General features: G+C 42.8%; 1 protein-coding gene across 2 annotated transcripts in view; it reads right to left on the bottom strand.

Moving 5' to 3' along the window:
* Positions 1-23,061, bottom strand: part of MED13L (mediator complex subunit 13L) — a 304,666-nt gene that overhangs the window by 7,211 nt on the left and 274,394 nt on the right. For both annotated transcript variants that reach the window (XM_030335708.1, XM_030335707.1), the window contains exons 17-28: positions 20,956-21,893; positions 16,870-17,049; positions 16,046-16,269; positions 13,983-14,175; positions 12,888-13,320; positions 12,103-12,322; positions 10,447-10,635; positions 7,175-7,398; positions 6,839-6,981; positions 3,782-3,940; positions 2,063-2,239; positions 692-849 (exon numbers count right to left, since the gene is read on the bottom strand). In XM_030335708.1, coding sequence (XP_030191568.1) covers positions 692-849; positions 2,063-2,239; positions 3,782-3,940; positions 6,839-6,981; positions 7,175-7,398; positions 10,447-10,635; positions 12,103-12,322; positions 12,888-13,320; positions 13,983-14,175; positions 16,046-16,269; positions 16,870-17,049; positions 20,956-21,893 — 3,238 coding nt within the window. The remainder of the gene's footprint in view (positions 1-691; positions 850-2,062; positions 2,240-3,781; positions 3,941-6,838; positions 6,982-7,174; positions 7,399-10,446; positions 10,636-12,102; positions 12,323-12,887; positions 13,321-13,982; positions 14,176-16,045; positions 16,270-16,869; positions 17,050-20,955; positions 21,894-23,061) is intronic.

Below are 23,061 nucleotides of genomic sequence, written 5' to 3'. Positions count from 1 at the left end.
ATCATCTAGCTTTTAAACAAAGTTAACACAAGCTATAGCAGAACCTTTAACTCTTCAATCCTCTGTTAATCCACCTCCAATATCCCTGGGATATTTAAAGGTGAAACTGGTTGTAAACTCTGGTGTTTTGTCTTAATCCTAGGGCATTAACCTGGACACTTCTCCAAAATCAACCTGTGGGCCCTTGCCATTTTGGCACCTAGCTACAGAAAAGACTGGAACCGTATAAACAAAGGCACCAGGATGTGAAACAAGAACACTAAGGCTCATTTCAGAATAATCAACCATCAACAATGTGTTCTTCAATTAACACAGTTATTTTACGTGTTAAAAAAGCAGGGCCATTGAACTAGCCTCTGAAAAGCCACTATTTTGGCAAAAAATAAGAAATAACTGGGAAGCAGCAACCAATCGACCAAAACTAATTTTTGCTAAGAAAACAGTCATTGCAAAATGCCTTCCTGCTGATAAAACATATTCATCAGGAACATTTTTGGGAATAAGAACGCATTTCTTTCAAATTCCTGCCATCATTCAAAACAGAACAACTACAGAGTCACTTTTCCACACTGATTTCGCTCACACCAGGGACCAAGACCATCAGGAAGAAAGGCGCACAAAGCAAAGAGGCAGGCAATCACACTTCTGGAGGATTACTGCCCCTGAAGGCCCTACTTCAGATCATTCTTACCCGACTATGCTGGAAGTGAGAGCCCACACCAATTCCAGAAGGAGAGCCTGGGGAAGGAACTGGGGAGGAGTTGGGAGAGGAATGGAGGTTGCCAGTCATTAAGATGCCAATGTCATTATCCATATCATCTGGGAATGGAAGGTCAACAAACATGTCATCTAGAAAGGAGGGAGAAAAAGCACAAAGATTTCAAAAATAATCTATATCCGCAACTTCAACAACATACTGTTTTGTTGGCCCATCACCATTACAAGTGCATGCTGTTAACAACGTGGGAAGATTTAATGTGTGTCTACTGGATGGGAGGTACTGAAAATTGTTTTTTTCATTTTATATTCTGTTCAATGATCTTCTAATGTGAAGTATTAACAGACTGGAGAAATAAAGAACATAAAACAAAACTCCACGCTCTGTAGAGCCTCCAAGGGCACATAAAAAAATGGCAAAACAGCTAAAGAAGCAATTTAATTATTAAACAAAGTTAAAATTGACACCATCCAAGAAAACAGCAGACTCTGTCCATGCATCCAATTAGCATCTAAAATACCAGAGGCTGAATTAATGCATGTTAATAGGTGTGAACTTGCCCTGAAATTGGAGACCTATTCCAAAAGCAGATCAAAGCATGATGTTTTCACTAAGAAATCCTCTCCCACATTATAAAAGTAAGGTACACGCACAACAGAAAATTTGGAAAGAGAAGTATAAAAAGGGAAAACTATCACCCAAAATGCAATTACCGTGAACATTTTTGCTACAATTCTTATTCGCGTATCGTTACTCCATTATGATCAGACTGTATATAAAACTTGGTATCCTTTTACCCTCCCCATTTAACAAGAGTAAATGTTGGTAGGTATTAAAAATTCTTCAAAAACCAATGCAAATGGCTACATAATACTGCACATTTTACAGTTTATAAACAGCCGCTGCTTAACAAATGCCTTAATAGATATTCAAACCAAAAACACTGATTAAGAATAATCAAATCAAATAATCAAATAATGGATTCCCCCTGACCGCTAGAGACAGGAGCTACTTCATGCCTAGTGGTCTTCATCCTTCTCCAATCCGATCACCAACTATTTACTGCAAGAGTGGCACCCATGTGCAGGACACTACAACCGGGTATTTTTTTGCCTTTAGTGATAAACAGAACCCTAATTATGCGAGAGAGGGAAATATTTATTTGGGCTCGGTAACAGTGCACACAAATCTTCAAGGCCAGACCGACTGCCCCAACCCCGAATACCCTCTTCACATTCTCTACGTTGCTTATTGCAACACATGCAGCAGGGCGCCGAGCGCACCCTTTAGCTCTGCTCCTGTGGGAGACCTGGAGCTCTTTCCTTTCGCGCCTTCCACACTCACCGTTGTTGGGGCTGAACCCGTCTTCGTTGGGATAGTTTGCCGGGGCCACCTGGATGGTTGACGAAGTGGGGAACACCAGGATGTGTGTGCAGGAGGCATCTTGAGGGGTGTTCAGCTGCGACGACTGCATGTTCAGCGCGGTGCTTCGGCCAAATACAGAGCCCATTGTGACAGCGTCTTTCAAAAAGACAGAGAAAGAGAGCGAAGTGTACCAATTCCTTCTGTGCGTCGGTAAGTAACTCCAGAAACGAAGTTACAGGAGAACCTGAACTGGAGAGACAGGAGTCTGACACAACTGCCAGGATGGATACACATCTGAAGTTCGACCTCACTGTTAAAACAGCTGCCAAGAAATAGACTCTAAGCACAGGGCTGTAATAATCCAAGCCTCACTGAACATGGGAAAGGTTAAAATAAAATCAGACTGAGCCCACCAAAAATTTTTTTTCTTAAATTTCTACTTTTGTATTTTAGAAGGGGAGAGAGTGTGTGTGTGTGTGAATGGGGCACAGGGACAGAGACAGAGAATCCCAAGCAGGCTCCACGCTCAACACCGAGCCCAACACGGGGTTCGATCCTACCACCCTGGGATCACAACCTGAGCTGAAATCAAGAGCTAGACACTCAACTGACTGAGCCACCCAGGCGCCCCACCACCAACTATGTTTTAACTACTTATTTAAGAAGTAGTTCTAAAATAGATCTATTTTCTCTTTTCCTGTGGTTGCTCACAATTTATAAACTTCTCCTAAATAACACAATTCTGTAGACACGGTACCATTCAGTGAGTAACTATTATAACTAACATTTATTGAATGCTTACTACGTGCCAGATTCTGTGCCGAACTCCTTATTCACGGACGTCATCTCACTCAGTCATCGTAGCTACCCTGAGGTAGAACTATTATCCCCATTTCATCGTGAGGACACAGAACAAAGACGTTGTGAAATCTGCCCAAGCGGTGCAGGCAACAAGTAACCTGGGGCCTAATGAGGCCAACACAGGACATCTGCCTCTCACTGGACTGATGACAAATAACATCATCTCACATAACACTACTGGTTTTTATGGGGATGGAATCTCCCATCTGATCAGAGAGAACTGGAGGATAAGAACAGACTAAAAAAAGGTATAAAACTGCTTAGCTAAAAAATTACCAAATTGCTTAGTTGCTAATTTTTTAAAACTTCTGTGGCCACAATTTTCTGGCTATCCACACACTGGGAGTCGCATTTACTGAGAGCTTACCACGGGCCGGATACTGTGCCAACTCTTCCAGCTCTATTTGCCTCACCATTCCTCCGCAACCACATCAGAAACACTGCAAATATCCTCTGGAGGCTGCTTACAGATTCCGTCAAATATGTGTCTTCAAACACACACTCCAACACGTATCAGGGTGGTGTTCACTTTCCTGGTTTTTGGAGGGTGATCCTCATACACTAACAACAAATTAGGGTCGGGCAACAGTAACTGGCCACGACTCTAAGAGCTCTCAGTCATATCCGGGACTTATGCTGTCTTCCAAACTACGGTCAACAGAGATAACAAAATCACAGACCAGTCCCCTTAGAAGAGACCAAATTTTTGAACCCTAAATACAATCTTCTCTCACAAAGATAATAAAGATCTATTCTACACTTGTCTGTAGACTTGAAGACAGAATGGACTGAACTGATGTGATAACCTAATTAATGAAAACGTAAGAGGAGATTTACCTGGCATCACTACAAAGGACCCCTGGGGCTCCATGGCAACCAGGCAGGCACTAAGGATAGAGGGAGAGTCAGCGGCAGAGATCCCACACATCCGGCACACGTCCTTGAGCCGTTTGCTGATTGTCTGTAGTGAACATTCGCCAAGGAGGATACTCCAATCTGAAACCAAATATCACAGTCACACGCAGTCTTTAGAAATTCATCGTGATAGGAGGTTTGAGCGTTTTACCGGATTTGCCTGGTAATTGAATTTCCAGGACTGGGCCCCAAAGGGAATAAGGCTTTACACAGGTTCCCCTCCTCGTTACAAAGAAAATGTTACTTGGCCTCCCTTACACGTCATTAACGAAGACACAAAAGGCCTCCTATTCTGTATGCTGAAATCATGTCTGAAATGACCTGGGAGAGTCCGGCACAGACCCAAACAGATTTAGGTGCTTCAAATGTTCTTTGAGGATGAGGCCAGTCTGTTCCATCCTTTCTCCTCCTCCTCTTACTCCATGTCTGGTTCTTTCACTGCCCCTATCAGCCCTTTTCATTAGAAGAATGCACAACGGGGGGCAAACCTCAGTTCTGTTTACTGCTGTCTGTTGACTGTTTCCGGCAAAGGCAAGCTGAGCAGAAACAAGGGGAACCCTTCGTAGAAGGCCCCAAAGAGCTGATAAACAATGGGTGTGAGTGAAGCGCTCCAAATGATGTGACACTAATTGTTCAGATTAAAACGCTGGCCTAAGTTTTCTTTCTAGTATTTGTTTACTGCCTTCACCCAAAGGTACTATGTGTACTCAGAGAACTGTAGAGGGTTATGTTACTCCAGGAATGGAAAAGGACTTAGACCTCTCTTTTGACCCCCAACACACATCACATTCCTGTGGCAGCACACTGCCACCCATATCGTGTCCCACCAACGAAAGACTACTCCACCACAGGTTCTCTGCTTTCACATAGTTTTTTCAAACAAGCTGATCTCCCTGTGAAGAGGTGAAAGGAACAACTTTTTCTTGTTTCTTATTCCTAAAAAACCTCCAACTGACGTGGCTAAAATAAAAGTGGCCAAGTCATGGAGAATGTATTTTTAAAAATTATAGAAAAATCAAACAGGTGTGAGTTCTGTATTTAAAACCAAGTAAGAAAGGAAAAGCATTACCTGAATTTTATCACAAACACTGGTGATAAAAAACAGAAATTCACAAAGCTAACTGAAATCTACAGGCTCCCATAGAAATGCAATGTGGTGCGGGCCTTACATCCCCAAAGGGATGAAATACAGATTGGTAAACTGATTTCCTGTACACTAGGCTCTTCTTGGTGTCTTTATCCCTCAAAAGTACATTTTCTCTCAACCTTTTGATGGGATCAGTCACACTTCTATCCCTTTCCCGTAAAAGAGAAGAAGAGTGCCCCTTCTGAAAAATTATACAAGGGAAGGCAATGGCCTTCGTAACTGTCCAAGACAGTCACCAAGTGACTAGACACGGCTACGTTTTTATCCCCTCTTCTCCTTTTCTATTCTGACTTTTCCCAAGGGTTAAGAGTAGCTCAAACCCTTTAAGAGATAAGATTGACTACAAGGCCGACCAGGAGAGAGGATAGGACTTCTGACAGAAATGAAATGAATCCCCCAATGCATCAGACCTCCAGGCTACTGATAGAAGATTCATTATAAGTATGCTATTCTTTAAAAAATGAAAAGGGTAATATTTTCTATTGGCCTACAGTATAACTAGTAAAAAAAAATTTGCACACAATAGATTCCCAACAGTTACCTATACTTCTGTAATTTAATACATGTAGAAACTGCTATTAAATCCTGATAGTTCACTGACTAGAGCACTTGCTATAATCCAAGCTGAATCGCATGAGGAGTTTTATTTCAGGGACTCCACAAATACCTGATATAAATTTCATGCAAAGAAACAATATACACATTCTAATGCAAGGGTCCGCAAACTATGGTCTGCAGATCAAATCCTGCCTACCGCTTTTTTTTTTTTTTTTTTTTTGCTAAATAAAGTTTTATTGGAACACAGCCAAACCCGTTCACTTAGGTATTATCTATCTATGGCTGCTCTGACTTTACAATGGCAGAGCTGAGAAGCTGCAATGGTGAAAAGCTGGCCTGCAAAGTTGAAAATATTTATTACTTGGCCCTTTCCTTAGAAAGTCTGCTGACTCGGCTCTAATACACCTGCATGCACAAAACCACCAAGCTAATCTGTGCTTTGCTTTTGTGGAGACCTTAGAAGGAAACTTCCCCCATCTCTATGTATGTATTGAACTTCTTATAAATGTGTCATTAATGAATAAGGCTTTAAAAAAATAAGGTAGGCCTATGCATACTGCTCATGCAAAGTAGCTACACCAGCACAGCAAATGAGCTGGGCTCAAAGCCAGACAAGGCTGCTGCCACCGATCACTTGTGTCGTTAGTTACTTTTAGTGCTCTGTGACTGACTGTTACATTTATGACAGGAAATATTAGCAGTTGGCAGGTATATTTAGGCATGCAACTTAAAAAAAGTCTGCTCTCTTAAGCTTCCAGGCTGAAAAATATCAGACAGTGGCAACGTGAGTAAAGACTATTCCAACTTGCACCTACTTGTCCTTGTAAATCAGGATTGTCTTGCTCTTGTGCAACCAAAACAAAAACACACAAACTATATCACCATCAATCATGAAAAATAATAAAAGAAACCTAAATCGATTCTCCTCTCATCCATCTCTCTTTAAATTTTCATGTTAAAACTGACTTGATCTCACTGACCCAGTACAAAAATAAATGTTAGAAATTCAATTGACTACCACTTTTACAATAATACATTCTTTTTTGTCTTATACACTGGAGTTCAAAATTTAAGATTTCTTTGGCAAATGGTTTTGTTGATAATGAAAAGTTTAAAAACTGCTGGTTTATCCTGTCCATTTAAAAGAATCAGGAAATATAAATCTGCTTTATTCTTACTACCAACTCTACCATTTTCTCCCTCAGCTCAGTTAGGGACATTAGTTCAACCCTTTTCCGTTGTTTCCTGTACTGACTGCTTTAGGAGTCTCTCACCTTTAAGCTCTCCATGGCCAAGCCGCCCAAGTCTGCCGATTACAACTCTCCAGGGTAGGGATGTCATTTGGACAATACCTATGCACCACTCCCATAACTTCTGTAGTCCAATTTTACGTGCAGATACTTTACTCCTCCGTGACCTACAAAAGAAAGAAGTGGGGAAGGGGTCCCCAGATGAGTCAAAGTTATCGCTTAGTAAGACAAAACTCAGAAAATTCCAAAGAACCCACCCATCACACAGCGCCTAGTGCATTTAGACAGGAAAATCAGACTCATATCTGAGGAAAGGCACAGTATCGATTTATATGTAGCATAAACACGCAGGCTCCTCACCTGTTTGGTAAAGCAATATTTACAATACAAGTTTCTAATAATTCCCCATGGAGGTCAGTGCAGGAAGCCAAAAGCCAGCGCTGGTCATGAGACAGACAGTAGCCCACAAAGAGCACGTTGTACTTCTGGCTCGCCTCCCCAAAAGTTTCTCCCAGCTCCGTCTGCTTATCTTTAATTGGGGCCAATATAAAAGGAGGGGAGTAAAGCTGGATTGGACTGGGTCGCTGAAATCAAAATAAAAGTCAGTGTCAACATAACGCCACTCAACTCAACATTTCCAACAAAACCCAGAACAGCACTTGAAACCAATAGGGAGTAATGACGACAGACTGCCCCCCCAGCAGTATTATATACGTAAATAATAATGGTAAAACAGAAAACAAAGATTGTGTAAGTGACATCAGCTAGGAAACCCCAATCAGACCAATGCTTCTTTATTAAAACAAATTACTATTTTAGTAAGTAAATTAGCTCAACTTCATTAGTCATCAAGACAGCAAAAATTAAAACCACAATGAGATATCACTATATACCCACCAGAAAGTCAAATAAAAAAGAAAACACTGAGTATCAGTGAGAGTGTGGGGCAACTAGAACTTTCATACACTGATGGTGATGAATCACTTTGGAAAAGTGTTTGACAATATCTGCTAAAGTCAAACACACATACCCTGTGACCCAATCAAATGGATATATATGTTTATCAAAGGACAGGGATTAATCATAATAGCTCCAAATAAAAAATAACCTAAATACCCATCAACAGTAAAATGGAAGATAGACTGTGTTATAGTTACACAATCAGAATATCAAACAGTAAGGAAATGAAAAAACTACCACTACAAGCAACAGCATAGATTAATCTCGACACTGAGTAAAAGAAGTCAGACACAAAAATATATAAATTATGTGCCTCAATTTACATGAAAGTCAAAACCAGGCAAAACTTTGCTGCTTTAAGTGAGAATACTGATTACTGGTAGAATGACTAGAAGGGAACAGGCTTCTTATGTTTTGTTTCTTGTGCTTGTTACAAGCTGTATTTAGTGAAAATTCATCAAGCAGTATACTTATGCTCAGGTACTTTTTAGTGTGTAAATTATACTTGTGTGTGAGTGTGTGTGTGTGTGTATGAGTGATTTAAGAAATCAAAACATTAGCTGTTACCAGTAAGACAAACAATGCAGTTAAACTGTGACCAAATTTAGTTGTCCCCATTATTTATAGTTATTATACACATTTCAACAATAAACTAGAGTAGCAGTCAGCAAACTTCTACAAGAAGAGATAGTAAATATTTTAGGCTTTATGGGTCTCTCTTCTTATGAGTATTCTTCTCTTTTTAAAAATGTAATAATCATTCTGGGGCTCCTGGATGGCCCAGTCAGTTAAGTGTCCGACTCTTGATTTCGGCTCGGTCATGATCTCATGGTTCGTGAGATTGAGCCCTGCATCAAGCCTGCTTGGGGTTCTCTCGCTCCCTCTCTCTGCCCCTTCCTCATGACCTCTCTCTCTTTCAAAATAAATAAACATTTTTTAATGTAATAATCATTCTTCTTTTTTTTTTAATGTAATAATCATTCTTATCCAGGTCATACAAATACAGGCTACAGGCTTGATTGCAGCTACAGTCATAGTTGCTGACCCCTAAACTATATATCCAAAATAGAGACAGATATAGATATATCATAAAAAAATAGTTAATAATGGAATTATAGAATTTTAAAGCTAAAATAAAGACCTGAGACAGAATCTAATCCAATTCCTTCATTTTAGGGATCCAAAACACAGGCCTAGAGATATTCAATAATTTGTTCAAAGTTTCAAAGCTAATCTTATCACTGATCCATTCATTCGCCCTACACCTGGAAAGTCTACTCCTAGGTATTTACCAAGAGAATGGAAAATATTGTAAACACAGACACTTGCGCACAAATGTTCACAGCAGTGTTGTTATTCACGATAGCTAAAAAGTGGGAAAACCCAAGTGTCCATACACCAAAGAATGAATACCCAAAATGTGGTATATCCATACAGTGGAATATTATTTAACCATAAAAAGAAATAAAATGCACATGCTGTAACATGGATGAACCTAGAAAACATGCTAAATGAAAGAATCAGACATGAAAGGTTACAGACTGTATGTTCCGCTCACATACAATGTCCAGAACAGGCAACTCTGCAGAGACAGAATGCAGGCTAGATTCTAAGTTTATAAAGAAAGGCAATACCTCGATTTCTGGAGACAAAAGAAGAAACAAGTAGAAATAAACTCATTTTTTTTTTTTAATCCTAGAAAACACGAATGGGTGAACTAAAATAGATAAACTGCTCATGAGAATGGAAAAATTAAAACTCAAAAAAATAAACCAACCTAAACAGCCAGAGACAGAAACTGTACACAACCACAGAGTGGAGGTGGCTGTCGGCTAAGCAGCTGCTTCTGATGGGAGCAAGGGACAAGTGTGCTATTAACTATAAAGGCCTCATTTTTTTCCCTAAGCTCTTACTTATCCAAGTGAGTTTTTTCAGAAAAATTTTCATCACCAACTAAAATCAGCAGTTTTTGGTGTTTCTGAGTTTTTTTCTGGTGAAGAGGTATTTGCTGGCTTTTATTAACGGGTGATCTTTCATGCAATAAAAGTTGCGGGAACTGATTTTTGAAGGCTCTGAAAATTCTAACATTGCCCTGTTCATCTATCTTCAGGATAAAGTGATTAGTGAAATAAAAAGAAGTGTACAACTTCTGTCTGGTGCTTTCAAATTCCCCTAGAGGCGCCTATCTGTGGGAAGCAGGTGTAAGAAGATGGAGAGAAAAAGCACTGAGACCAGGGAGGGGAGAGCAAGCTCCCATAAAAACATGCAGCAGAAAACGAGGGATCCCTGCAGGGTGATCGCACACGCAAACAACTGTGGTACCAGGGGAGCAAAGAGCCAGGGAAGGGAGAGACTTAGTGATTTAACACACAGATTAGCTTCCAAAAAATAAAGAACAAAATAAACATAGGAAAAGTCGAGCATCGCTAAGTAAAAGTGGTAAGTGTGTTGCTGCCTCAGGACCTACATCAAAAAAACACCGAGAGTTCACCGGCCTCTTATCCCCGAAATTTCACAAGTGGAGAGAAGTATCTCCTCTGTTTCAAATTAGGAATCAAAGAAACCTACCACTCTTCATAAAGGCAGAAGGCCAACCAGGCAACCAACCGGCCAGGTTTGCACCTCCCGCGTCAGAGTGCTCTTTCCGAAGCTTCTGCTGTGCTACTACCTACCTCTGGGTTCTTGAGGGTCATCTCGATGCTGGCGGCAGGCCCAAATCCCGTGAGGGACTTAATGTGGATCTGTGTGGGCAGAGGGCGCCGGCACTGGCAGTACACCGAAAATGCCATGGACTTCAAGTACTGAATGTAGAAAACTTGTTCGTCCTTCATTGTCTGCAGCATGTACTGGCAAGGCACGATCTACACAAACACAAACAAAACCAGAAACTGGGGTCGAATGCGCCAACAGCAAAGCTGGAGGACAAGACGGCGTGAATTCTTTGCTGAATGGGGGCAGAGAACTGTAGTTTTGAAATACATAAGGGGCGCCTGGGTAGCTCAGTTGGTGGAGCTGCGACTCTTGATCTCAGGGTTGTGAGTTTGGGACCCACTGGGTGTAGAGATAACTTAAAAACAAAATCTTAAAAACAAGATACAAGAGGGGCATCTGGATCACTCAATCGGTCAAGCGTCCAACTCTTGATCTCAGCTCAGGTCATGATCTCATGGTGTTGTGGGTTCGAGCCCCGCGTGGGGCTCTCTCTGAGCTGACTGCACGGAGCCTGCTTAGGATTCGCGCTCTCTCTGTCCCTCACCTGCTCGTGCTTGGACTCTCTCAAAACAAATAAATAAACTTTAAAAAATCAATTAAGTAAAATAAAATATGTAAATGCCAAACATAATATAACTCAATCTTAATTCCTTAGATGGCATAAAATCCTCGAGTACAAAGGTACACCAACAATTGAAGAAGAGGGTGCCATCTTGTCGGTCAAGTTACAGTCACTTAGAAATTACCCTGTTCCTTCGAGGGATAAATTCTCAATTTATTGTTGTCATGCTCCAAAATTTTACAATTTGCTTTTTAATGTAGCTCTCCTTTTTCTCATATACACACATAGTGTGCATCGTATCTTCGGGATTATTATCTAAGCATCAGAGACACAAACTTCACAACAACGAAAAACAATCGATCTGTTCTGGTAACTAATTTCGATATTTTAATTCTGTTAAGATGGCTTTAGTGAAAGTGACAGTAAAACAAAACCCAAACACCCAAGGCATCATTTTTCACCTATTATCAAAATCCTATACAATTATTGCACTATACAGCTGGCAAGGCTGTAGTGAAAGAGGCATGCTCACTCAGTGCTAAAGGGAATGTAAGTAAGTGTAACTTTCTTGGAAAGGAATCCGGCATTATTTACAGGAATCTATAGGTCTAAGAATCCACTTTAAGAAATGACCCAAACTGTGAAAAAGAGATTACACAGAAAGATGTTTGTTATAGCTTTGTTTATAATGTGAAAGATAGAAACAAATTAAATATCTAACTGTATGGTAATAATTAAATATGGAGAATATGCAGTCATTACAAACGCTGCTTGGGAGAATTTTCAGTAACACAGAAAAGTATTCAGGAATAATGTTAAGTATAAAAGGACTAAAAATAATACTAAAAGTATGATCTCAATTCTATAAACTGACATACACAAAAAAAGGCTAAAAATACACCAAAATGGTGATGGTGGCTTAATCTAAAGGTAGAATTATGAACATCATTTCCTTTACAGCTTTATGTACTTCCAATGAAAAAGAAATCACAGACCTGTATTTACTTTCATAAAAACAACAACAAAAGCTAAAAATAAAGTTGCAGGCAGTTACCTGGAGAATGAAAGAATTTCTCATATGTTCGGGTAAATTATCCAGCATCTCCGTGTAGCAGCGCATCAAACTCAACAGCCAAAAGTTTCCGGAAGTGGAGTCTTCGTCTGCAGTGTAGGTGAAGGGGTCCACCATGTAAATGACCACAGCTGGAGGATAGGCTTGGCTGTCTGCAGAGTCGGGTTCAGTGGGAATTCCTATTCTTTCCCTTTCTGTGACACTGCGGAGAGAGTCACTTATGAGATGCACAAATAAATATAAATTACACAAAATACATCAATTCCCGAGGACACTGACCCCCTGGACAATGATTACAGATCGCATGTAGCATTGATATGTTTCGTATTATCCAAACGAAGGCCAACCAAGCCCGTTAGCACCAAGAGAGACGGAAATGACAATATACGACTCCTTTAAACGGGAGATCTCTTTTTCGACTCCTTCTTTTCCTTGGGGCCACATTCTAAAAAGATGTTTTATACTACTATTAATGTGAGTGGTAACAGCTTACTAATACTATATTATGTTCATATAATAATAATAGTATTAACAGTACCAGCTTCCTATGAAGCTAATAAGCTTAATAACAGTAAGTTCACACGGAGTCTTGGATTTCTTAACACCGGAGCCACAGACTGACAGTCATAAGTTCCCTTTGGGAAGGAGGGAAATAGGGTGCTTCACGAGCCTTAGAGATGCAGGAGGTGAGGAGGGGCGTGGGGTGCAGAAGAGCAGGGACGGGGTCCAAGCCGAAGCCACACACCATCCACCGGCGGGCAGCGTACCTTTCTTGTCCATCCTGTGAGGGCTGAGAGGAGCTCTGCCCGGGCTCCGGGTCTCCGCCACAGCCTGCGCTCCCTTGCGTTCTGTCTGCAGAACCGGCCCCGCTGCCGGGGTTCTGCCCTCCGACGCTAGCACTGAATCCTGAAGAAGAGGTAGTGCTGATCTGGTTAACAACGGGGGCGGGGGCGGGGGCGGAGGCGGAGACCGGCGGCACAGAGGACCCAGAGGCCGAGCTGCCTGCCGCGGGGTTCCCGGAACTGCTGCTGGAGGTGGGGTTGAACGCACTGCCGGCTGAGGGCGCTGCCGATCCTGAATTTGAAGCTAGAGGCCCAGCGTTCCCGGGGGTGGCTTGTCCCTGTGCTGCTGCTGGTGGGGACTGGTACTTAGGTGGTATCAGCAGGCTGCCATCGAGCTGCAGAGTGGCTAGATAAGGTGCTGAAAGAGTACACGCAGAAAGAGGACGTCAGCGACAATCCGCGGCGTCAGACCCAATCAGCAAGCAGAACGGTCACGGTTTCAGAAAATTACGTTTTCAGGCTGTGATGCTCTGACTATGACACCCAAGATGCTATCTCCACGCTGGAGCATAGGCTTATATACTCTGCAAATGTGGAGCTGAACACGGGGCTACGTGTGACAGTTCTGGTGAAGAGGCTTATTTGAAAACAAAGAGAAAATTAATCTTTCGGACTGAATCTGTCTGCCTTCACCGCAAGCCTAGAGGCCGGGGTCTCTTCCGGAGCCATCACGGCGTATACCACGCTCCTATGCGCAGCGGGCTTTAGAAGCTTCCAAGACTCTCTTGGGAGTGCGGGTTTAACTTAAGCAGTTAATACCAAGTCCTGCTGCTAAGTTTTCAACATGTGGAGTAAATTAGATATGACTTCTTTAGGCAACTTTAAATTGCTTTTAAAGAATGTTGTGCACGTAAAAATGAGCATTTAACGACCCAGAACGCAGAAATTAGACCTAAACAAATACGGTAATGGAACACCAACATTACCTGAGATAAAAGCAGCAGAACGCTGCTTCCCAAAGGGTGGCAATCTGCTATTTTACTTCTCAGATTCTACTTTGCCAAACAAATTCCCATTTACCTAGGTGATGGCGGCAAACTTGCGCATAAAGTTTGAGTCTGGAATGATTGTCATTCTCCTCGCTGCTCCACGGCTGGTTAAACCACTCGCTCACAAGCTCATCCGTCAGCTTCTGTGCCACAGTCTTTCCCACGCGCATGATCCCATCTCGTAGCACTTTGCAGATGGGCTTGTGCTGCCCAAGCCGACACATCTACACCACAAACAAGACCGTTACTTACAACAGGAACCACGCCTGTGCTGGGGGGGGGGGGGGGGACGACGACATTCTCTACCACGCACGCGGAAGTACCTCGCGTTTTCTTTTCGCATTAACACAAGCACCCAAACCCACGTTCTGAGCTGGTCCTTTTTGCTCGTTAGAATGTGTGCTGAAACTCCTATCTGCCTCTCCAAAACCTGGACTGGGCCCCTCTCAAGAAAAATAAATGTTTCTTCACCCAGCCAGTTCCTCCCGCACAAGGGAAGGTCGCTGAGTACTACCTGATTGCTAATGGTCAAATAAAGAATTAACCAGATTCCTGCCTACTAAGGCTGACTGAGACATATGTCCGCTAAAACCTCTCAAGTAATCCCGACTCATAATGTTTTCCCATAAGATAACATTAAAATTTTATGGGCCATCTGTTACACTGTTACAGACATTTGGAGATCACCAAGAGCAGAGGCCACTGAAGCAGGGGATATGCTGATCACTTTTTAAAAGTAAATAGTTGTTTTAAGCACAATGAGATTCTGTTGTTAATCTCTAGCACATTAAATGGACACTTGCAGCCAAGAATTAATACAACACACCTGCGAGAAGTAAGCTACTTAACTATCTATTCAACAACAGGAGAGCCCATATCATCCCTTATAACAGCTGATAACTGAAGGCCTAACTCAGGCCCTACAAAACCCTCGTAACCAGGGACACACTATGACCAAACGAGCAGTCCTAATAAAGTCATTAGGATCTAAAAAGATCCCTCGATCCTTTTATGTTTTGTAACTTCTGTTGAAGGCTTCGTTCAAGAGAAGGGCCGTGCTTTAAAAAAAAATTGCTTACACAAGTTTCCTGTGTTACGGTCCTTATGATTTAATATTATTACACATCCACGGACCAGGCACTGTGTAGAAATTACTAGATCTGAGGGTTTCCTCCAGGGGCTTAACTGATGCCATCACCTCAGACATTACCATCTCCTCACTTTTTTGTAGCAAGACATAAGCTTGCACCCATCCATTTCTAAATAGCGAATGTTCTGTTATGACATATTTTTGAAATTCAACTTGGCATCATATTTAACAAACACCCTTGTAATGTTTATACTATGCCTGTCACAGCTCTTCAAAAATACTAATTTCATTTAATCTTGCCAAAAAGAAAGATATTAGAAGTATAAGGTACAAAGAATTTAGTGTACGTATACTCTGGCTGAAAAAATGTGGAACTTACTCTTCAAGATACACATGATCCTAATTTTTCAAAAGCAATAGTATTTCATGTAATAAATATACAAAATTATCTACCTGGCTTTTAAATTATCATGGTTATTATTAACCTGTATCAAAATTTTAGTATTAAGATGAACGTAGTGTTTAAATACATAACACACAACGGGACATGATTCATTAAACTCGTCTTTTGACACAGAAATCTTCAAGCTAAACATTTTCATACTGTTTTCAGGAACACCCCCCATCCCCCCAGCCCTGCCCACAAAGAGATGTGCTTTCTTTTTGTAAAGGCCATCTTCTGAACAGCCAGAACACCCGCCCCTGGTAAGCAACACTCTTAAACTCAAGCACATAAATCAGGAAAAAACAGCTGACAGAATTGTACATGGTGTGGTAAGGCCAGTAGAGCAAAGTCTTCTAAATCTAACAAAATGTGAAGCACAGATGGGAAAAGCAATTGACTTCCGGGAAAACTTGCCAACTTAATTCTCTCCTCCATCCTCCAACTATCTGCAAATTTCCTTTGAGATCTCCTTTGAAGATGCTTGCTCTTTAAAACTCAGCCACAGCTAGAAACAATCTGAGGACTCATGTCCCAAAAGCGATTTTCGGGTCGTTCTCACCTCATATACAGCGCTCAAGTCCCTGAAGAAAGTTTTGGCTCCTTCGAGCAAGGCCTCGTTTTCTGGACACACCACAATATAGGCAACATCCCGGTGGCCCCCATATGGGTCCAACAGCAGCCTCTCCCAAAATGGCAAGGAGAACGGCGAGATGGTGAGGAAGTCCTTGTCATAGCCTACCAGCAGGGTGGGGATGGGCAACGGCTCAGGAGATTCTTCGGAACCTGTAACGACAGTGCAGTTCAGGAGGGTGCTTCCCACAACCAGGACACCTTAGAAGGTCCCCGCTGCGTTAGTATTAGTTCTGGCATCAGAAGTTTCCTTGCAGGTTCGCAGCGTAACTCTCAACAGTACTCTTCAAATCCTCTAATTATATGGCTCCTGATGAAGGACCTAACTTAAATGAGTCAGAACATGCTTACAGAGGTTCGAGAAGATCAGAGGGCAGACTAGAACAAGTTAAAGTTAGTTTTCCAAGCAGCACTACATCGTTTCCTTTAAGCATGATAATCCCGGCTCTGAAGAAGTTGACAGAACTAATTCAGAAGTTCATCCTGATGAAAATACAATGAGGATCAGGAAGATGAGGAAAATCTAATGGATACTCTACTTAAGGATCATTTTCCTCATTGACCTTGTTTCTGCCAAGGATGCTAAGAAAACGTAACTCCAAACTGACTTTAGGAAAGAAAAGAGATTATAAAGCTTAACAGTCGTGAAAAAAAAGATGCTATTTTGTCAGTGAGGCGAGGACTTGGCAGCGACTAAAGCTGGTTTCTACGGCAACAACCTATGAAGGAACTGAAAGAGGGAAGAGGTTCTACCGTAGGTCCCCCGTCCTGCCATCTTGTGGAACTGCTGCCAGGTTAGCGGTCCCTGCACATGCTGGATATTCTCCCAGGTCCTGCCTGTGCGCTTCTTCTGGATGGCGTCTTGGAGAAAGGGCTGCAGAGACAACAGCATACGGACCACATCTTGGGAGGAGAGCATACTGATGTCCAGCACTGGAAGAGAAGGGACACGGAAAGGAACAGAAATCGTAAGGGGGGATCGACACTGTCCTCTTTCCTGCCCTAATTCTGGACCGGAGTTACGGCCCATGACAAAGATAACGCTGGTGGCACGTTCTATTTTTACTAGATTCTAAAATGCTAGACTTACCTGGCAACAGTAAAGGTATTTTATTATTATAAAGTAATTTATAATTTATTATTGGAAATAATAAAAGGAGAAGTACATTACTCTATATTCAAGAGGTTAACTGTAGAACTGCTTTGAAGTAAAAAGATGGATAGACCTGCTCTTTCAAATCATATGAACCTGTTTCCAAGGTTACATAAGAAACCCTGTAAAAGTTTCTTAATTATCGTATTACTTTTATTTACAAACACCAATGTTCTGGATGTGTTAAGTGGGGGGAAAAAAACCTACACAGAAGCTTTTAAGAAACTGTTAAAAACGCTCCTACTGTAAAATATTTTCACAAAACACTGAGTGCACGAAAGAGAACGGCGACCTTGCACGCAGGCGGAGGCACAGGGCACCATGGCGAAGGCAACGCCAGGACGAGAGGCCATCCACCCAGAGGAGGGTGGGACTCAGGGCTTCAGAACAAACATTCTTCCTACTAGGAGGAGGGGCTCTTAACAGAGAATCTGAGAAACCTCTCAAACTCTATGCAAAACCTGCACGCACGTACAAATGTGTACTCTTTCCCAGGGAGGAAGGTCCATCACGCTCATCAAATTCTCAGAAAGATCCGATGAAAGAGCTCATCAAGTTTGAGGTGACCAGCTATGAACCCACACGGCTGCATACCTAAAGACCTTCCCTTACTCTTCCTTTTCTAGCTGACTAGGAAGGGGACACGGTTGGAAATCTAAGATTTACCTACCCACTAAATCTGAAACACAGGGTGCTTAAGACATTTTGAGGTGTATCTCCTAAATCAAACACAAGTGGCAAACCTAAATTTCCAACACCTCCCGAAAGAGCCGGGAGGCCCGGCGAGTGTGGGCTCGGAGCCACGTTCCTGCACAGACAGCCCTGCTGGAGCGGTTGGACAGCCGCCCCCTCCCCACCCCCGGCTCTGCTCGCTCTCTCCTCACTCGGCTCTGCTGCTTGCCTGACAATGGAGCAATGGCCATCGCCTTCATCTTCGAGCCTGTGCTGCCTTTTTTCCTTATAGTAAAGAAAAAAGTACTTCTTGTACCCACGGCTCTATCAAAAGTTGGAAAATGACAGACCAAGAGAACCACACGTTACAGAAAAATAAAAGCAGACGCACTTCCGTGGGGCTATTCCTGTGCACACGGAACAGAGAGTGTGCCGTGCGAGACAATTGAGGGCGCTGCTGTCTGCAGACCCGGCTCCCGCACCGCACCGTTCACTTCCATCAGCGGTCGGGTACTTTCCAGCTTCTGACTTTGAAGCCCACACCTCCCCTGCAACAAAATCTGCTATTTTTCATATCCAAAGATGACAGTACTGATCCACCCACAGAATGCTTTTCTGTCTGAAGGCTACTGTCTAGTAAAAGGAACCACCCAAGATAATCACCCACATTTCTGCAGGGGAAAGACTGTACTTTCTTTAATTCATAAATTCATCCCACAGACATTAATTAAAGGCCTGCTAAGTGTAAGGCACTGTGCTCAAACCTGAGCAGTTACAGAAGTGAGTGTCACCCTTGAATACTTCCTTAGGAGTCTCCACCTACCAAGAAGCCTCCTTGCTTGGCTACTCCGAAAATGCCTATCACCCCTACTCCACTGAGCTCTATCCTCGAGCCATAGTTCTTTTCCAGATTTCAAACTATATTTAAGAAGATTATACAGCCTTCTCTCCTCCAAGGCTCAGAGCTGCTCAGGACAGGGTCCATGTTCTGTTCACGTAACCGACCTCTCGGGCCTGGCCGCTCCCACCTCTCTCCAGAGCAGCCCTCACCGTGGTCCAAAGACAGGTTGAATCCTCATCTTAAAAGCTCAGCTGTGCTTTAATGCTTATTGACCACTCTACTCTTTCTTGAACTCGGTTACACCAAAGAATTCAGTAAAGCTCTGTCCCAAGCCCTCTGCGGTTCTCGTTTTGTCCGCCTCCTCAGTGAGCTTCCCTCCTCCTCAGTGCTCCTGACTTGAGTTCCGATCTACAAGCCAACCACTCCCTTCCCCCTGAGCTGCAGGCCTGTCAAATCCCAACTGTCTACTTGAAACCTCTAGCTGGGTATCTCAGAAGGAATCTTTAAAATCACCAAAACTCAATTTAGGGGCTTTCTCCCCAGACAGGGTCTTCCTCCAGTACACCTAGCTTTGAATGAGGTCACTATGGGTTCAGGTATATGCATCACAAATCCGGGTGTCTTCCTTAACATCCCGTTCTCCCCAAGCCCCAAAATCCAACCCACTACGAAATCCTGCAGTCCTACCACTTCCTCAACGTCTTTTGAATGCTTCCACTTCTCTTCCATCTCCTTTGCTAAGACACGAAACCAAGCTATTATTTATTTGAGCCACTACATTAAACCTGTAGTCTCTCCACCGTTCCTGTCATTTCCAAATCCACAGCCTGCACCCAAGTCAGAGTATTTGTTTCTCTGTTTTATTTTAAAATTAATTATTATTATTATTTTTGAGAGAGAGAAAGAGAGAGAGGGGGAGGGAGGGAGGGAGGAAGGGAGAGGGAGAGGGAACACGTGAGCAGGGGAGGGGTAGAGAGAGATGGAAACAGAATCTGAAGCAGGCTCCAGGCTGTCAGCACAGAGCCCAACGCAGGGCTCGAACTCGTGAACCATGAGATCGTGACCTGAGCCAAAGTCAGGTGCTTAGCCAACTGAGCCACCCAGGCACCCCTGAGAGTATCTGTTTCTTAACTGCACAAATCTGATGGCAATGCCTCTTCATAAACCCATCAATGACCTGTTAGGGATCTTGGGATAAAGCCCCCAGCCCCAGCAGGTCTCAAAAGGTTCTTGTAAATCTAGCCAACTGGAAGCTGGCTTCAGTTTTCTGAAAGCCCCAAGCTCTACATAATTCTGGGCCTTCACTCTTGCTCCTTCTACCTGGGACACAATTCCTTGCTCTCCACTCTCTTTATCCAATTAATCAGTACTGAGATCTCTAACGTTAGTACTTCTTCAAGGAGGTCTTCCCTGACCCCAGTCTAGGGATGCTCTCCTTATCCCATGCTTTCATCGCTTATAATGGTTTCTAATAATATGCTAATTCGTGTAATTATTTGATTAATGTACATCTTCCAGAACAGATCAGAAAGTCCCTCCGAGAGGTACCTTGTCTCTTTCGGTCATTTTATCCCCCAGGATGCATCATGGAATAGCGAATGAATAAAGGAAGCGAATGGCAAGTTCCGTGGCCCACTTCGAGCTCATCGTCACAGATATTTGTCAACTGGAGCTTTTAACAACAGAAGAGCCAGTGACATGCCTCAGGAACCACAACGCAAAGTAAACCGTGATCACTGTTGTAAGATACAAAGCACTAGAAAACCAGAGGAAGGAAAAAGTGCTCTGTAAATGGGCAGAAGGCTTCATGGAGGAAGGACCATGGAAAACCAGTCTAGAGGAATCGGTGGATGTAAACATGGAAGGGTGTACAAACTAGTATCCCGTATAGTCTCGACAACTCTGACACTTAGCAGCCACCGGTTTTCAGTACCAATGGCCCATAGGAATTAACACGATAAGAAGTTTTCAAAAAATAATTCCTCTGCTCAAAAGGTGTTTCCATATGAAACATTTCTCCAGTCCTTAAATTTAGGATAATTATCAACAGGGCTCTCACTTTAGTTCTTCTGAAGAAGTGAAATTTGAGATTTGTCCTATAACAAAGAAAGCTTATAATTTACCACCATACGAAGAAAGTCTGCAAAGTAAGTGTGCATTCTGGAAAACCTACCATTGCTGTGAGGCCAAGAGTGCACAGTGGCACTTCTCACCAGCGCTTCGTCTACTTTTCCACCCGTGGGATTGTCCACATACTGTCGGCCCTGCTCCAAGGCATTAAAGCATTCCGTCCAATAATCATTATTATCTGCCTGCACCCGGTCGTAACTCCAGCTTACACAGGGAAGAGTCTGGCGACTGTTGGAGGAAATGTAGTCCAAGAAACTCAGTGAAGCAAAAGGTTGTGTATGCTGATTCTGGAGGAGGAGGAGGAGGCTTATAGGTGGCTCCTGGGACTTTCTGGCTCCCTCCACCTGAGGAAGGAAGGTAGTCTGACACATCATTAAGCGCCTCTCCGCGGCCTGACCAATATCAGAATTCTTCCCAAAGATATCCAACTCATCTTCCAGGAAGAGTCCTGAATTGTAGCCAAGTTTGCGATTCATAATCGCACTAAACCCACAGGTACAGCGATACTGGTCCTCGTTGGAAGAATCGGGGATGTAAAGCCCAACATCTGCCCCTTTGATGTTCATGTTGCAGGCACAGATGCAACAGCTGTCAAAGTTTCTGTCTTTAAAAATATTCATCACGGAATCTGAGAGGATCAGGGTGACGTAGAGACTGTGGGCTTCGGGAATCGGCTGCATGGTGGCAGGCTCCACAGAGTTAAGGGGCCGCGTGGTGGAGGGGGTAGAGGCAGGTGAGCCCTGATCGGTGCTGTCGTATTTAACCGACCCTTGACCACTGGCAGTGCCCCCTCCTCTGGGAGTTCTTGGGGTCCTGGGGGTTCGTGGTGTGGGGACAGAGAAGCGAGGGGTTGCTGGAGATGGCAAAACTCCTGCCCCGCTGTTGCTGGCTGGGGCAGCGCTGTTCAACGTCACCGGCGTGTTCATCTGGGGCGTATTCAGGTAGTCTGGGTCTGCTAGGCTCCCGACACTAGGCACGTTGCTGCAACAGAGAATGCCGAGTGAGAACGCGCGCTCGTCACAGACTGCCAGGGTTCTCACGGTCACCCCGCCCGCCCGCCCGCACACCGCAGCCTTCACGCATGCCATCCCTGGGTATATTCCAGTGTTTCTTAAAAAAAATAAAAGCACTCAAAAAAGCCAGTGAAGTGGATGGGAAAGCAAGCAGCAAGGCATGAAGAACAATACACCACAGCGTCTTCCTTCTGCTTACTCCACATCTGCGCAATCTTCATGTTAATCTTTCAAAGGAACTTCACTGATTTTAGAAGAAAACATGGTGCTGAGTCTGGTCAAGGTAGTTTTGAAAAACCATAACTACTACGTGAAACTGTAACACGAGTTCAGATGCTAAATCAGCTAGAAGGCCATAGGATAAAATCTGGATTTAACTGGCAATTACATTTTTGTCATTTATTGAAATCGAAAGTCTGCCACCGTACTTGCTCACTAAGGCGATGATCCATATATGATTCCAAGTCAGACACACATGAAAATGTACCATTCTTCTATTTTCAAAATACAGGCCTATCTAGGCCTGTGTTTTTATAATAATGAGTCACCATGAGGGAATCCAGTTGTAGGAAAGCCACTGGCCAGTGCTACACTACAATTAATACAAATATCACGTGTGTAGCTAGGAGGCCTTAGTACTCATTAGATGAGTTACAAGCACACATCCTATATTGCAGCTTCCACACTTCTAGATTCCTGTGGAGTGGTAGGCAATTTTAGTTCATTTTTAATTTTTCAATATGCTATGCGTTACTGGTAGCACAATTTGTTTCAGTTCCCAGAGACTGATAGCACTGTGTTACCTATTTTTCCATAAGCAATGACTTCTTCTTGGAATAGCCACATAGAGCACAAAACAGTGCCTGCAATGTTCTGCTGTTTTTTTATTGCAAAAAAGTTTTCTGATATACACTCTTAGATGTACATGTAAAACAGCACGAGACCATTCTGTCCAATTAGAAGGTATCAAAAGAACACAGATTTCATTTGATACTTATTACTCTTTTGAAATCTATTAATACTGAGCTTAAACTAATGTTCTTCCAATAAACTACATATTCATTCACTTACAATTTGAAAGAAGAATGTCACAAAGCAATGGCTCTTCAAATAAATTCTTGTGATTTTTAATTAGC

Source organism: Lynx canadensis, chromosome D3, assembly GCF_007474595.2.
Source record: "Lynx canadensis isolate LIC74 chromosome D3, mLynCan4.pri.v2, whole genome shotgun sequence".
NCBI lineage: Eukaryota > Metazoa > Chordata > Mammalia > Carnivora > Felidae > Lynx > Lynx canadensis.
The sequence above is the reverse complement of the archived record's forward strand: the minus strand, read 5'-3'. Positions and strand labels throughout refer to the sequence as shown.